The sequence below is a fragment of the Tetrao urogallus genome (genome assembly GCF_951394365.1).
Source record: "Tetrao urogallus genome assembly, chromosome: 1".
NCBI lineage: Eukaryota > Metazoa > Chordata > Aves > Galliformes > Phasianidae > Tetrao > Tetrao urogallus.
In genome coordinates this window covers 143,532,961-143,548,175 of record NC_136813.1, presented here as the reverse complement: position 1 = coordinate 143,548,175, position 15,215 = coordinate 143,532,961, and the positions used below count along the sequence as shown (strand labels likewise).

The following is a 15,215-nucleotide window of genomic DNA, read 5'->3' as shown; positions in this document are numbered from 1 at the left end:
CAAGCAAGCATAGAGGTTTATTATTTTTTTTTTTAACTTTTTAATTTGTGACTGATGCAGAAATGTGTCTGAGGGGTGTAGGAGTAGGGCATCTTGCTGACTGGCTTTAGAAAGGGTCTCTGGGCCACCAAAGCTGCCTTATAGTTTGCTATCGCTTTTACTTCATTTGGGGGGGGACTTGTGCACATGTAAACATACACATGCCAAGTCTTGCAGTGCTTTATTGTTACTGAGGTCAGCTGAAGTCCAGGGTCTGGGTTCAGTTTGGAGTGTTAAGCAGATTGCTGAGCGCTGAAACGCCCGGCGGCGCGTGCTGCCCCTGTCCCACCTGGTGCTCGCTGCTCTGTTCCAACACCAGCTGGAGGGCCCTCGTTGATAAGCATTAGCCTCCGGTATCGTTTGCGTTTGTTTTCAATCTGTAACAAGTTTTGTGGGAGTGTCGTAAGGACTCGGGTGTCTCCTCCCCTCCCACTTCCTGAAGCAATTTACTGTTTGGACTTCTCTGAGCAATGGAAGGGTTAGTGGCTTTGTGTGGGATCAGCATCTCGTTTCACACGTTTGCTGGTCTCTGAACACATTCCTGTTGTATTAACCAAGACTTGAATTGAGAGATTCATAGATCCGTGGTGTTCAGGCACAGGATACTAAGAGCTATGTTACTATTCTTAGTTTGTAAATTGTCCTTTTGATACCATCTTGTTTTCTTTTGTAGGTATAAATAAAAACACTGTTGTCAATAAACTGTGAATTTTGTCTTTATTATTTTTGGAGCGTAAAACAAACGTTTGCCCCCGTTCTTCCCAGTTGTTAAAAGAAGTCAAATGCAAGGGGGTTGGGAACATCTGTTGGCGACCCACTGAATTAAAATTGAAATGTCCCTCATCTGTAGAATGTGAGGAACCCTCACTTGGAGATGGGTGAGTGGGGAGGATGCTGGAATACCTGTGGAACGGAAGATTCTTGCCGTGTGAAGGTAACGCCAACCTTAATAGAGGGGGGTTCAAGCAGAGTCAATTTTTGGAGGGCGGTGTTCACGTACCGGTGGTGTAACTGTTGAATTTTGGATGGTCCTGCGTGGAGCCAGGAGTGGGGCTCAGTCTTTGTGGGTCCATTCCAACGTGGGCGGTTCTGTGGTTGCACACAGGGCCAGTGACCTTTGTATACGTTATCAGACTCACGATAACATGCCCTCCTCACGATGGCGTTTGTTGGGGACTGAAGGAGTGTGACAGTTCCCTTTTGCTTCTTGTGGGTAAGGTAGAGGCGTGTTATGGAGCTGAGTGCTAGGAAGAGCAGGGAGAAAACGAGCTGTGTTTCTTAGCATTGGCCAGCACTACTTATTAGCACCAATTTCAAGTGAGAAGAAACGCAACAAAATGGAGGGAGAGTCTCATCCAGGTGACAAGCATACCAGCTGTCCTGGCCTCGCTGTCTTCCTGGCACTGGAGTGAAGCCCAGCTGAGCCATTCTTCAGTCAACAAGGGCCAGGAAAGGAAAGCTGTGGTCAATAGAGTTTCATCTTTGGAATTTCTGGCGTTGTCTGGAAATGGCTTCAAACAGGCATTGGAAGGCTTAGCTTCTTTCCTTTTAGGACTGTGAAAAGAGATGGAAATGAAGGCTTCCTGGGAATATAAACTGATCCATTGTTTCTACAGGTATTCTGAATCTGATCATTTGGACCACTAGATAGCAGGCTGCCAGCTTTTCAAACCAATATTTCCCCCCCCCCTTTTTTTTTTCCTATGATACAATACACTCTTCTGTTCATGGTGCACCTTCATTACTTTTAAGGGAGAATAAACGGCCTTATGGCCAGAGCCTGCAAGCATCCCCCTGCTGATGTGCTTTGGGAAGCTTGGCTGGGAGGCCTCACAGAAACACCAGGGGTTGGAGTACATGATCCCTGCAAGCGCTTCCAACCTCCGCTGTTCTGTGAAACCCAAGTTTTGGGGAGCTGAAGGCTTCCTTCATCCTTCAGGTCCCCGCGTTAAACAGAAAGCGGCTCATCTGGTTTTAAAAACAAGATGAAGAGAACCGGCGTTATATAAGGATCCCTTTGCGATGCTTTGTAACCTTATTAAGTAGGTTTCTTTTTATAAAGCATCCTTGCTTTCCTTACCAGAATCGCTGCCCTTTTGTCTGCGCCCTCCTGTGATAGAAATGTTTTGAAGAGATGCTTTTTCTTTTTTGCAAGCGTAAGAGAGATGCAACCTGCTACAACATTTCTGGTTGCCATAAATGACTGCCAGGCATTTGCATAGCTCCCGCCACCTTCTCCTTTCCCTTGATCCAGAACAGTTGTGTAAAAGAAGGGGGCTTGGGGGGGGGGAGGAAGGCAATTCTCTTCCTGCTGTGATGTCCCAGGGACAAATGTTTTTCATTTCTCCCTCCTGTGTCATCTGAGTTCTGCAGCTTTATGCCTAGTGATGTGAGACCAAAAGCCAGCAGTTGTGAGGTGGTTTTTTTTTTTTTCCCTTTCCCCTTTTGTTCCACCTTCCACAACTGCAAAGGGTATAGATTTCTAACAGAATGTAAGGATGCAGAACTCGTGAATTGAATGAAGCTAAAATGGGCGATGGGAGGCAAAAAAGGCATTGACGTAGGGCACCTTGATGGTGGTTTTGCAAAGTGATGTTCTAACGTCAGAGATGTTTCAATTACAGGAGAAAATCTTAATCCACCGAGGCCAGCCCTCTGTTCTACGCCATCGCCTCTCTACCAGCAGGAACAGCGCACGGAGCTGCTTAGAGCCACCCATCAGAACCCCCAGCACAGGATCTGGTGGAATAGCTGGGGAGCAGGAAAGAAGAAAATGTCTGTAGAGCTGCGTTTCATCAAATTCCTCCCTCCTCAGCAAATGAGCAGTTTGAAGCCTACTTTAGCCTCAGCACCGTAGCGTGTTCTACCAGATTGTATGCCCGTTAGCGCTGCTATGCAGCCATCACTGGCATCTGGTTTGGGGAAACTGCGGAGTCTTGTACGTGCAGATGCCTGTCTTCCTACAGAATGAGTCCTTGGGAATGCTGTGTCTTTTACACCAAAAGGAAAAGTAGGCTTAATATTGGCTCCGTATGTCTGCAGGTGCGTTGCCTGCCTGTGGCTATTTTTTCTCCCCCCTCTGAGGTTTTTTGTGATTCACACAATCTCAGAAAGCACATGGAAATGAATATACCAGAAAACATTTAACTTCTCGGGGTGGGCTTAAACCAGGCTGAGCTCTGGTTTTAATTTCTCCACAGACAAGGAGTGAACTCAAGGATTAACAGCTGGCAAGCTGCAAGAAGGCCAAATGACCGCATCCAATGTATACCAACACTTTCACCCACCTTTGGTAACGTAGAGATAGAAGAAGTCGCAGTAGAAGATGGTCTGTACCACCCCAGAGACCACAGCAATCTGGTCGTAGAACTTCTCGGTGTGGTAGCGCCAGACCCAGTTGGCGATATAGAGGGCACGATAGAGGCCCAGGAAGAAAAGGTAATGCGTTGTGATGGTCTCTGCTTCCCCTGTCTTGCTGATCATGAAGAGCTGAGGCAGGATAGCTACAGACTCCAGGTAGATGGAGAAGGTCCAGAGTATCTGTGAGGTGCAAATGAAGGTGGTGGTGATGATAGAATCGTCGTAGAATTGTGTGAGTTGGAAGGGACCCTTAAGGGTCATCTAGTCCAACTCCAATGACGTGGAAAGACTCAAAGCTTTACTCTTGACAGCGTGGGGAATGAGAGAAGGCAGTGCTGAGCTGCTCTACAGATTACATGCTCTTCATGGATTACCAGCCTTGCCTCTCCTGCATGCTTTTGGTATTAAAAACCCGAGCTCTTCGACATCCTGCAATCTGGGTAGTGCCAGGCTTCCCTCCCCTCTCCTGCCCCATGCTTTCCTTACCTCCAGGGGGGTGAAGCTGTGGTTCTCCAGGAAGGACAGGCCTGTCACAGGGACCAGGAGGAACTCCAGGCGAAAGGAGTCGTTCTCACTGTCAAAAGTTTTCCGGAATTTCACGTAGATCATGTACACGGTGATGTAGGCACATATCAAAAAAATGACCTGGGGGAGAGAAGTAGAACTGCAAGATCTGACCTGCGATCGCACTGCTTGTGCTTGAATAGAAGTTTGGCTTCAGTCAGCTTTGCCGAAAGCCAGGTCTGTTCACCTGCTGGGCTGTGCTGTGGTGAGATAGCAGTGAACAGTTTTTCTACACTGGCTTGTGATGGGTGTTGGAGGTGCTCCTGTGGTCAACTGGAGATTGCTACTCAGCCCTACCATGAGGGTAACTGTTGTTTAAGAACTCTAAGGCTCTCTGTTAAGATGTCGGCTTGGTGGCAGCCAACAGTTGTGCATGCCCAGCCCTCATTCACAGCATCTCAAGCTGGTCTTGGTGGTGCTAAATGTGGTGGGCTCACTTGTTTAACGCAACGAGCGAGTTCTATGGTCAGTGGAGGGCCGATGACACCGAAGGGAGCTCCTTTAGCTGCTCTTCCTGTGTGTAACCCACTAGCTTTGGTGACAGGCAAAGAAGATGGAGTTGCTCTTGCCTCCCTCTGGCTGAAAAACTAATGTGGTGAAACCATGGTGAAGCTGGGGGGAACGTCTGCTTCCCTGCTGCTCTCCTTACCTTCATCACGGTGTTGTAGAGGGAGATGAAGGTTGTGAACAGGTCCAGGTAGCGGGTAGTGAAGACGAGGGCAAAAAGAATCTGGCTTTTCCCCGAGATACCTGCGTGGCAAGGAGAGGAGAGACAGGCAAGGCGGGTGAGAGAAAAAGACCCTTCAGATGTGGGTTTTGCCCTGTGCTTTTTTTGAGATCACTTGTGTTCATGTGTTTCTCCGGAAGCCAGGAACTCACCATCACAAAGCCCTCGTCCTAACACGCCTGCCCATCTCATTGTGGTGAATTGCTGGGGAACTGGGGACTGGCCCACATATGTTGGTGCTGCTGTCACCACTGGTGGGGGTGGCAAACATGGCTGAACACAGCTGAGCCCATCCTCTCATCTACCTGCAAGCCTCTGGCTCTGTGGGAAGCAACTGCTCTGCATGCCTTGCCCAAACAGGGCCTCTAGCCTGAAGCAGCATTCTGTCTGCGTCTTTTCACCAGAGTCATTGCTTTTGGTGCCACCAAACCTTCTTGTGCTCACTTTCTGCCTTATCACCCTCCTCCCCTCTGCTTCGCTGTCACACAGACACCTTCCCCGTGGCTGTGTGCCGTGCCACATCACATCCTTCCAGCACATCCTTCTGCCTCCTGGAGAGGAAGCTATCCACCAGGCTGTGGAGTGCTGCAAACCACAGCAAAGCCCAGTGAGGGGCTTGAAAAAAAACAACCCCGGGGTGTACCAGAAAGGGATGGGAGAGAAGCTGGAGAAGAAACTGGGAGGCAGCACAAGGGAGGAAGGAAGTGGAGCCTGATGCCTCTGAAGAGCTGAGGAGTAAGGTCCCCTCCTTGCCCAGAGAGCACTCACCAGCACAGGACTTGGACCTGTGGATCTTCACCAGCAGGATGATGATGGCCAACAAGTGGGAGACGTCCCCCAGGATGCGGAAGATGTTCATGGCGACGGTGGGCGAGGGCAGCTGTAAAACCCCGCGGGGAGCTCCGTCCTCAGCCGAGCGTACGCTTTCCTCCGGCTGAACTTTCCCTTCTCTCAGAGTCCGCAGCTCTCTTCTCTCCGCCTTCCCGAGGCTCCACGTCCCCTGCCCCAACGTCCCTGGACTTTTCTCTCTCCCAGAACTGCGTCCCCGTCGCCGCCTTTCCCTTCTGTGCAGGGCCTGTGCAAAGTTAGGTTTTGTCCTCTCGGCAGCCCCGGAGCAGCGCTGGGTGACGTGGCTCCTGGCTGGCTGGGGAGGAGAGAAAGGAGGAGGCGGAGGCGGGAATAACTGCACTATTTTTCCCTTTCCCCCCCCCTTTCTTTTTTTTTTTTTTTTATACCCCTTCCTCTCTTTTTCCTCACTTGTCTCAAGTTACACGCGGAAGCATCTTTAAAGGAGAGAAGGCGGAGGGAAAGGGCCATCCATCCTGCGGGCTGGGATGCCGCTGCAGCATCTTGTGCCGTGTTGGCAGTCCCGTGGCCCCATCAAGCAAGGATGTGACATACCGGGCTGCCGTCACTTCGTGTCCCATCCCACCAGGGCAGCGCGTTAAGTACAAGGCTGTGCACAAGGAGTGTAAGTGCTGCCATCCTTAGAGGTTTAGGAGAAGGGATCTGAGGAGGGATCGCTACACAATTTAACCATATTCAGAAACATCAGTGGCCGATCTTGTAAGAGCCCTTCTTCTCCAATGGGTTTTCACGGTGCTGAGATGGGATATGGATGCTCCATGTCCCCACTTTTACCCCTAGATGGTTCCCTCACGCCTCCCTTCCTTGGCTCATCCTTATGGGCTTGCCTGGAGTATCGTCCCTAATGATTAAAGTGTAAAAATATTATTCCCAGTGCTTACTAACAAGTCTATTAGCATCGCCAGATTCCTTTTGGAATGCATTTGCATACATTTCCTCCCAGCCCATCATGCTGGCTGTGTGTTTTCCCTCCCAGCCGCTGTAACACCTGCCGTGCTGGGCTTTTCCAGCCGTATTTGCAGGTTGGGTAGGAAAACACCCATGGATCCCCATGGAATGGGGACTGCCACCTACTACCCATGGGCGTGCTGAGGCTGGGGTGGGGACAGCCTCTACTGCAGAATCACTGAATCGTTTGAATTGGAAGAGGCTTGTAAAGGTCATCCGGTCCAACTCCCCTGCAGTGAACAGGGACTCCCAGAGCTAGATCAGGGTGCTCATGGCCCTGTCCAGCCATCCCTGGTCCTCTTTGCTTCTTGTCCCAAATGTGGTAGACCCAATCACCACCACTGGAAGGCCACAGTAAGGCCACCAACTGCAGGTAGCAGAGGTTTGTCCTCTTCCTCTCATGCCTTCCCAAGTCCTAAGGAGAGCTGATATCCAGTGGTGCTACTGGGAACCACCAGGCTCCAAGTGGGACTTCACAGGAAGGCCACTGGGTTGGCAAAGGGCATACGGATGCTTAGAGAAGGAAAATCTGGCACACCAAATGGGAGTGAGCAAAAATAGACCTTCCCTCCTCCTTCCCTGTGTTTTGCCCTGGGTGTCTCCCTGCCTCCTGAAATAATGCTGGGCGCTGCCCCCACCCCGCACCATGATGCTCTCTCCATGCCTCCCGTTTCCATGGCGACCATAAGGAATGTCGCCAGGGTGACAGGGAGGAGAGCAAGCTGGGATTTGGCATTAGAAACGGGAATTTGGGGTTGTTGGGTTTTTCTTTTTTTTTTTTTTTTTTTTTTTTTTTCCCCTTCAGTTCTATTTTTGGGTTCCTATCTCTGCCTGTGCTGGTTTGGGATGCTTGCTCTCCTGCAAGTCCAGCCTCTATTGAGGACACAACAATCCAGCGACACCAGGTTCACCCTTCTTGCTAAAGCATTCTTCTCTCACTGGATTTCTGTGATTTGCCCCCTAGTCATTCCCCCTCAGCTTCTGCTTTGGGTCACATCCAGGCCCTCATGGTGGAGAACAAGACCCGTGGGCCATCTCCAGCTGTGCTGTGGATAGTAGCAGTAGGCGTGGAGGGGCTCAAGGGCTTGTGCTGTCTTTAGTCAGTGTGGTGAGAAAGCAGGTCCATGGTTGCCCAACCAGGGGCTGTTGGCATGGTGGTGGCTCTAGGTTTCATTCCCAGACAGGAGAAGAGTCAGGTAGTACCTGCTCACCTTCTGAGGAGCTCCTGCTTCCCCTCCATCCATCCATCCATCCAACTTTCTATTCCTCCTTCCTTCCATATATTCCCTCAATTTATTTTTCTCTCTCTCTATCCATCCTTCCATTCCTCCTTTCTTCCATCTGTCTTTTATTTCATCCTTCCATCCACCTCTCCATTTATCCATCCATCCTTCCATCCCTCCACCCACTCCTTCATCTGTCTGTCCATTCCCCCTTCTTTCCACTCATTCTTCCTTCCTTCCTTTGATTCATTTCTCCATCCATCCATCCATCCATCCATCCATCCATCCATCCATCCATCCATCCATCCATCCTTCCCTCCCTCCTTTCTTCCATCCTTCCATCCACCTCTCCTTCCAATCCTCCATCCATCCCTCAATTCATCCATCCACCTCTCTGCCTCTCATCCATCCATTCCTTTGACTCATTTCTCCAAATCTCCATCCATCTTTCCATTTTTTCTTCCCTCTTTCCCTCCTTTCTTCTGTCTTTCGTTCTTCCATCCATCTCTCCTCTTCTTATCCATCCATCCATCCATGAGCTCTCTCCATCCTTCCCTCTCTCCATCCTTCCCTCCCTCCGTTCTTCCATCCCTCCATCCCTTCTCCCCACCCTCCCATCCCTCCATCTCTCTGTCTCCCCCCATCCCCACAGCAGCACTGGGAAAGGTTGGCGGAGTGGGGCTATTTTTGGGACCGTCTCCCTGGCAACGGCTGCCACCACCGTCTGTGGTGGCTTTTCCATAGGTGCTAAAATATTCCACGCTTCTTATTAAAGACGGTGCCGGTGGAGACGGGCGGGGGTGGCGAGTGTGAGCCACCCCACTGCTGGGGCCATTGAGCCAGGAATGGCCGGGGCATGGCACGAGGACAGCGAGGGGTTGGTGACATCCTTGCTGTGACATCCCCACGTCCATTCCAATGGCCCAACCATGCTGGTTGCACGGCGGACAGGGTGCAGCCGTATGTCCGTGTGGAGCAAACCACCACCATGGCCACGTGCTCCTCCCCATCCTCAGCAGCAAAGTGAGGTTTTTGGGATGAGTTGAAGCGCTGTAGGGTGGCTTCACCCCTTGGGCAGCGACCACCATGGTCACATCAGGAAGTATCACAGGTACTGAGAGCAGAGCTGGGGCTCTCTATGGGATGGACAGTGACTTCCAAATTGGTGCTCCTAGGTATGGGCGTTCTCTATGGGATGGGCAGTGACCCCCAGTCTGGGGACAGGGATAGTAGGGATGGAGGGGTCGGACAGCCCCATCCAGCTGCGGGGAGCAGCGGAGCGGAGCTGTTTGCAGGATGTTGGCTGCTCTCCCTGCTTGCAGCTGCGGACGGATGCTGAGAAGTGCTAAAAATACTCTCTGCTCCTCCTGGTGAGAGTTCTCCAGGAGGTGACCTGGAAGCCCCCGAGATGCCACCGGGGAGCTCCCAGCAGAGACACCCTGGGGGGAGCTGGGACCTTGCTTGGAGCCAGGTCTCAGCCTCTAATTTGGGGTCCAGGTGGGAAAATCCTACAGGTCACAGCCTGGGTACATGGCTGCCCCACTGTCCCCTTCCCACTGCTACTTCCACTGGATGTGTTTCCTTCTCCCCCACGGCAGCTCAGCAGTGCGTATCCATGGCTCTGAGATCACACGCAAGGATGGGCTAAAGTAGCAGAAAGCTGTTGGATCCTACCACAGAGTTACTGACTTCTTAGCTACAGACTGCATAGCAATCAGCGAGGGGGAGAGGGAGCCAGGGAACGGGAGCAGGGAGAGGCGGTGCAGAGATTTTGGGGTGAGAGCAGGGAGGTGCAGGGAGAGGAAGGAAGGGCAGAGGGGACGAGGCAGGAGGGGGAGAGCAGAACCATCGCTGAGAGCTTGTGGGATGGACGGGAGCGAAGCACGCTGAGCGGAGGAGGAGAGGAGCTGGGCACGGTGAGCTGGGGCTCCTCAGGAATCCAGCAACCCCGGAGCTGCAGAGAACCCACTGGGTGAGCCCAGGAGCTCTGGGGCATGATGGAGACACCGACTGCTGACCCCATCCTTTGACTCTGGCTCCCAGGCAGCCCCGGCGCGATGCGGTAAGAGATGCCGGGCAGCTCTCGGTGCAGCAACGAGAGGTTTTGCCTGCAAAAATGCTGCCTTGCTAGTGCTAGCGCTGAGGAATGGCTATAAATATAACTTAGTGAGATGTGAGTGGCTTCATGTGAGTGTGTCCGTGAATAGCAAAGTTGCTGTGTGCATGGCAGATGTAAATATCGCTAACGGAGCGTGACAGTGCGGAGGGCACCTCCTCGTCAGCCTCCCCAACTTTCCTCCCTTGCCCTGCAGGTAACTTGTGTGGTTTTTCAGCTCCGACCTTTGCTTTGCTCCCTCAGCCCAGTTCTTGTTTGCCTTTTCCCTCTCCATCCCCATGAAGCAGCCCTGCACTGTGGCGTCCGTTTGTGTCCGCTGCTCTGGGATGGTTGTCTCAGCACCAGGAAGCTGTTCTCCAAGCACAGAGTGCACCCAGGGTTGAAGTGTCTCCTTCTAAGCTTAGAGATTTTGGGGGTCCAGACCCGACCCTTCCAGCTCATAAGGTCCCAGCTCAGCTCTTGCTTGGAGTGGTTCAATGTCTCTAACAGGCAGTGCCAGTAGGGGTTACCCCTTGGTGTTGGATGTGTGGCAGAGATGAGGGGTCACCAGGAGCCTGAGAAGGGATGGGGAGGAGTGCAGGGAGCATGGGGGTGTACCCGTATCCATTTGCCATTGGAAGCAATGTCTGAGCATCCCAGCACATGGTCACCTTAGTTTGGGGCTGCTGACAACGATAACATGAAGGATGGCAGGAATAGACTCAATGATCCTTAAGGGTTCCTTCCAATTCAGGATATTCTGTGATTCCATGATAAGAATGTGGGCTTTTAGAAGGGAAACTGGTGGTGAGGAGGAGGAGGAGGGATGGAAATGGAAAGGATGGATGGGAGAGAGTCGATCTCCTCATGCTGCAGCCTTCCTCTCCTTCCACCATTCCTCCTCCTTGGGGAGTGTTGCCTGGAGGCATCTCCTGGCCATTGGGCTGCTCCAGCCCATGTTGCCCAGCCATCCCTGGTGTGGCATCACCGTGGGACAGCGGGATGAGGGACTCAATGACGGCCATTGGCGCTTCCATCAGCACCGACTGTGGTGCAGGGCACTTAATTGCAATCCGCCTTGAGCAAATTCCCACTTTCCTGGGTCACTGCGTTCTGGCTCTGGGTTCGTTCAACCCGATGGTGACGGGGGATCGATAGATGGACGTGCCCATCTTCGCGGTCAATCCCTGCTCACAAACACAACAACCTTTCTGCGAATGGCGCGGGTCAGACGCAGCTCTCCTGCAGGCGACCGTGTTGGGTATAGGACCAACGTATGGATATGGTTCTCACGGAGCACTGAGGGCTCCGGGGTGGAGGGGACCCCACTGGGAGTTGTGGGAGAAGTGGGGGCTGTGGAGGGGGGGCTCAGCCTCTGCTCTGGCTGTGTCATCGCGGGGACCTTCGTGCGTAGCCCTTTTTTATCTGTTTTCTGCCTTTCTCTCCCTTTCTCTTCTCTCCCCCCCTCCGTCGGTATGTGGGCTGATCACTGCTCAAACTTTTAATTCAGATGGTAATTGGAATAATAATACGGGCAGAATCCTTCTGGCTCTGTTGCTGCAGCTGGCTTCAGGGAGCTATGAATAGCTCTGAGTCACACACTGAGAGGCTTCAACTTCAGATCATTTTGTTTTGTTTTCATATTACCCGTGCCCGGGGCTTCACAGGGGGGAAATATCCCCTCACTCGCTCCACCCTGAAATGCAAACAGGACAGAAGGACATCCATGTCACCCAATGGTGGAGCAGGGGTCAGCTCACCGTGGTTGCAGGCGCACGGGGACTGCTGGCACCCACCCGATCTATTTATAATTATTGAGGGAAAAGGCAGCAGCGTGTCTATATAAATGGCACAGAGCTCCCTCCCCTCCCTTCACCTGCCCCATACCATGTGCCTTTTGCTCTCCTGCATAGCTCCAACGCCCTCGCTAATGAGATCTAGGGTTAACGAGGGGCACCGAGCCCACATGTTAGCCCACATGTTAGCCCACATGCAGGGGCTCGGGGAGGGATGGGGGATGCTGCAGGTGTGCAGCTCTGCCTGAGCCTGGGAGTCCCCGTACCCAAGGCATCCCCATAAAAAGGGGTCTCCGTACTAAGAGCTTCTCATACCAAGGGGTCCTGTATCAAAGGGGTCCCAATACACAAGGGGACCCCACACCCAAAACATCCACATACCTAAGAAGTCCCCATATCCAAGCGGTCCCCATGCCCAAGGTGTCTCGTGCTCACGGAGTCCCTGTCCCAGGTGGTCCCATGCCAAGAGGTCCGCATACCCAAGGGGTCTCCACACCAAGGGATCTCCATACCAAGGGGTCCCTATGCCCAAGGCTAGGGAACAAAGGCCCCTCAGAGCCACAGTGACCACAGACACGAGGGAAGCATTCGCCAGACAGCTCTGGATAAAGCCAAGTGTAAAAATACCATGGGATTTTTCCATCGCCGTCGTTGTTGTTTGCGGTGTACATCCCCGGAGCGCCAGATACGGTTGTTATAAAAAGAGAAGTGGGGGAGTGCTTCGGCATGGAGTTGTCTGTTCTACTTCACAAGGCCGCTCTGCTGCGGATTTGAAGCAGATCTTTATACCCAGACTAAATCCCTCTTTTAATTTGAAGCCATTTCCCCTTGTCCTGTCCCAGCAGACCCTGTTAAAGAGTCTGCCCCCTTCTTTCTTATCGCCCCCCCTTTAGATACTGAAAGGCCCGTGTCGCAGGCAGGGCTGTGCTGGGAAGCAGCAGGTGGGTTTATTTCCATCCACCCTCGGCTGGTTGCCGTTCCCTCCGAGGCCGTGGCCGGCGGCATGACGAGCGCTGCGCTCTGCCAGCTGGCAGCAGGGGATGGAGCGGGCGGCAGCAGCGCAGCGCGGCCCCGTCTGCGGCCAACCCGCCCGGGCCGATGCCCTGCCCAGAGTGCTGCCGCGGTGCTGCCGGAGGAGTGGAGGCAGCGAGTGGAGCCCACAGGTCCCCGCCAGCCGGCCACAAATCCATCACCCAGGTAGGTGCCCCGCGGATGCTCCAAGGGCCGTCTGTAGGGGACAGCTGCGGTGTCCCCTTGCTGACACCATCGCCAGGGCGCACTTTGAAAGGCTTAGCGATCGGCAGGTGCCAGACAGAATTAGCCAGGTGCCTCTCCTTATGAATGTCCTGTCCGTGCTCTCCTCCTGCCTTCCATCCTTTCCCCGCATCAGCCTCTGTCCCCCCGACTGCGGCATTTCTCAACCTGCTCCTGCTCCGCCAGCCCTGTCCCCTTCTCCCTCCTGCTGCCAGCCTTGGCAGGAACGCCGGCAGCTTGGTCTCGCTGCCAGGGATGTCTTCATCCCCACTTATCCCTGCGCTGCTGCCCAGGACTGATGGTTCCTGCGCAAGGTGAGAGGGCTCTGTTTGCTTTGTGTGCTCCTCTCATCCCACTGGGATCATCCCCAGGGTGGGCTCCGGAGTCCATGTGCTTGCAGGGCTCCTTGCTCCCTGGTCGTGACCTCACAACCAGCATGGTGATGTCACGGAGCAAGGACACGGAGATGCCGGGTTCTCCTTTCGCTACCATCTCTGTTCCATCCCACACAAAACCCCACTGATCTAAATGGAGAGCCTTTAGTGACATCCTGCTCCCTGCATGTGTCGCTGAGGCTGCAGAAGGCTTTGTCATTGTCACCCATCCCAGCTGAGGACAGGTTGCATCCTCCTGTTTGTCATCCTGAAATCATGCCGCGGCCGCTCAGCGTCTCTGAGAGCATGGAGAGGGCCTGCACTGAGCAGCAGAGCCTGGAAGAGGATGATGATGATGACAACGACAACGAGGAGTTCAGTTACACCTGTCCCTTGGCACATCCTCCACCCCCATGCGTGAATTTGGGTGACACTCAGCTGGGAGACGCTGAGTTCTCATTTAAGCCAGGGCACTCTTGCATGGTGAGAGATGACGGAGAGAAAAACAGAATATATGCCAAAAGGTTGGCCAGGCACGCGTTGGAGCTCAAAGAGAATGCTCAGGAGTTTGAGGAACCATTTTACAAAGATACGGAGATGTCCAACGGCCCGTTCGAGGAGGAGGACAGCAGCTGGACCAGGACCTACCACCTCCCTGTGCACCAAAGGAAACACGCGTCTCGAGCTGCCAACGCGTCACCACGCGGTTGCTATGACTCCTACCAGCATGACCCGTTTTCCCTATGGGCCCAACCCAGCGACCCATACCTCTCCAGCCTGGAGAACACCAGGGGAGCAGAACCCCACAGGTGGCACGAGGAATCCATCGGGGACCGGGAGAACCCCTCGCTGCGTGTGTCCTACAGCGAGCTGTGGGAGGAGAACAACAAGCTGCGCAGGGTGGTGCGGAGCATGCAGGGCTCTCTGGAGAGCCAGGCTCAAAGCATGAGGAGCCTGGAGCGTCGGCTGAAGGCCAGTCTGGCCAAGGAGGAGAGGAGGGCCCAGGGGCTGCAGGCCCTCAACCAGCAGACGGAGCGCAGCCTCCAGATCATGACCCAGCGGGCTCTGGATGCGGAAAACCACGTGGAGAAGCTGAAGCAGGAGATGCTGCTTCTCCAGGGAGAGCTGGAGTCCTCCAAGGTGAAGAATGAGAACCTGAGAGTGGGGCAGAGCATGGACCCGGAGGCGGTGAAGCACAACGTAGATTTTGCCTTGAAGAACCTCCAGAAGATAATAGCGGGTGCAAACTGGTCCATCAAGCAGCTGGTTGCTGGGACAGAGTCGCTGAATTTTGTCACTGAGATTCTTAAATCCACGGGCAAAATTTCTGATGCTGAAGCAGAGAAAAAAGAATGAATCAAACACTGTGGATGTGTTCAACCATAGCCTATACAAAAACTTTTGCTCTCACATGTGTGTGTTCAGCTTGGTAACCTTTATTCCTCACAGAGATGCTTTCTTTGTGGCTTATCTTGCGGCTGGGAAAAGGGGAGGGTTGGTTGAAACCTTTAGGAAATGTTTATTAGTGAGATATAGCAGTGACTTTCCTCTGGCACCAGTATCAGTGCTAAGAATGAGCTTGTAGAACCATGGAATCGTTAAGGTTGGAAAAGACCTCTAAGATCACCTGGTCAGACCTCCAGCCCATCCCCACCATGCCCACTGACCATGTCCTCAGTGCCACATCCACACAGAACACCTCCAGGGACGGTGACTGCACCTCCCTGGGCAGCCTGTGCCACCGCAGCACCGCTCCTTCCAGGATGAGTTTTCCTCCCATCCACCCTGAACCTGAAGCTGCTGCAACCTGAGGCTGTTTCCTCTCATCCCATTGCAGTTACCTGGGAGTAGAGGCCAATTCTCACCTCTCCACAACCTCCTTTCAGGTCATTGTAGAGGATGATAAGGTATCCCTTTAACTTGGCTCAACCAGTGGGAAACAATGATTGGAGAAGATTCCCTTCCTCT

General features: G+C 53.1%; 2 protein-coding genes across 2 annotated transcripts; one reads left to right on the top strand and one right to left on the bottom strand.

Annotated features, from left to right (window-relative positions):
- Positions 1-1,552: 1,552 nt before the first annotated feature.
- On the bottom strand, positions 1,553-5,549 carry KDELR3 (KDEL endoplasmic reticulum protein retention receptor 3; the record flags this gene model as incomplete). The annotated part of the gene is made up of 5 exons (XM_079548427.1): positions 1,553-1,593; positions 3,327-3,579; positions 3,886-4,044; positions 4,613-4,713; positions 5,459-5,549. 5 exons carry the CDS (start codon positions 5,547-5,549, stop codon positions 1,553-1,555), a joined length of 645 nt encoding a protein of 214 aa, XP_079404553.1.
- A 7,974-nt stretch (positions 5,550-13,523) lies between these two features.
- Positions 13,524-14,603, top strand: LOC306944295 (endosome-associated-trafficking regulator 1-like; the record flags this gene model as incomplete). The annotated part of the gene is made up of 1 exon (XM_079532781.1): positions 13,524-14,603. One exon carries the CDS (start codon positions 13,524-13,526, stop codon positions 14,601-14,603), a length of 1,080 nt encoding a protein of 359 aa, XP_079388907.1.
- Positions 14,604-15,215: the final 612 nt, after the last annotated feature.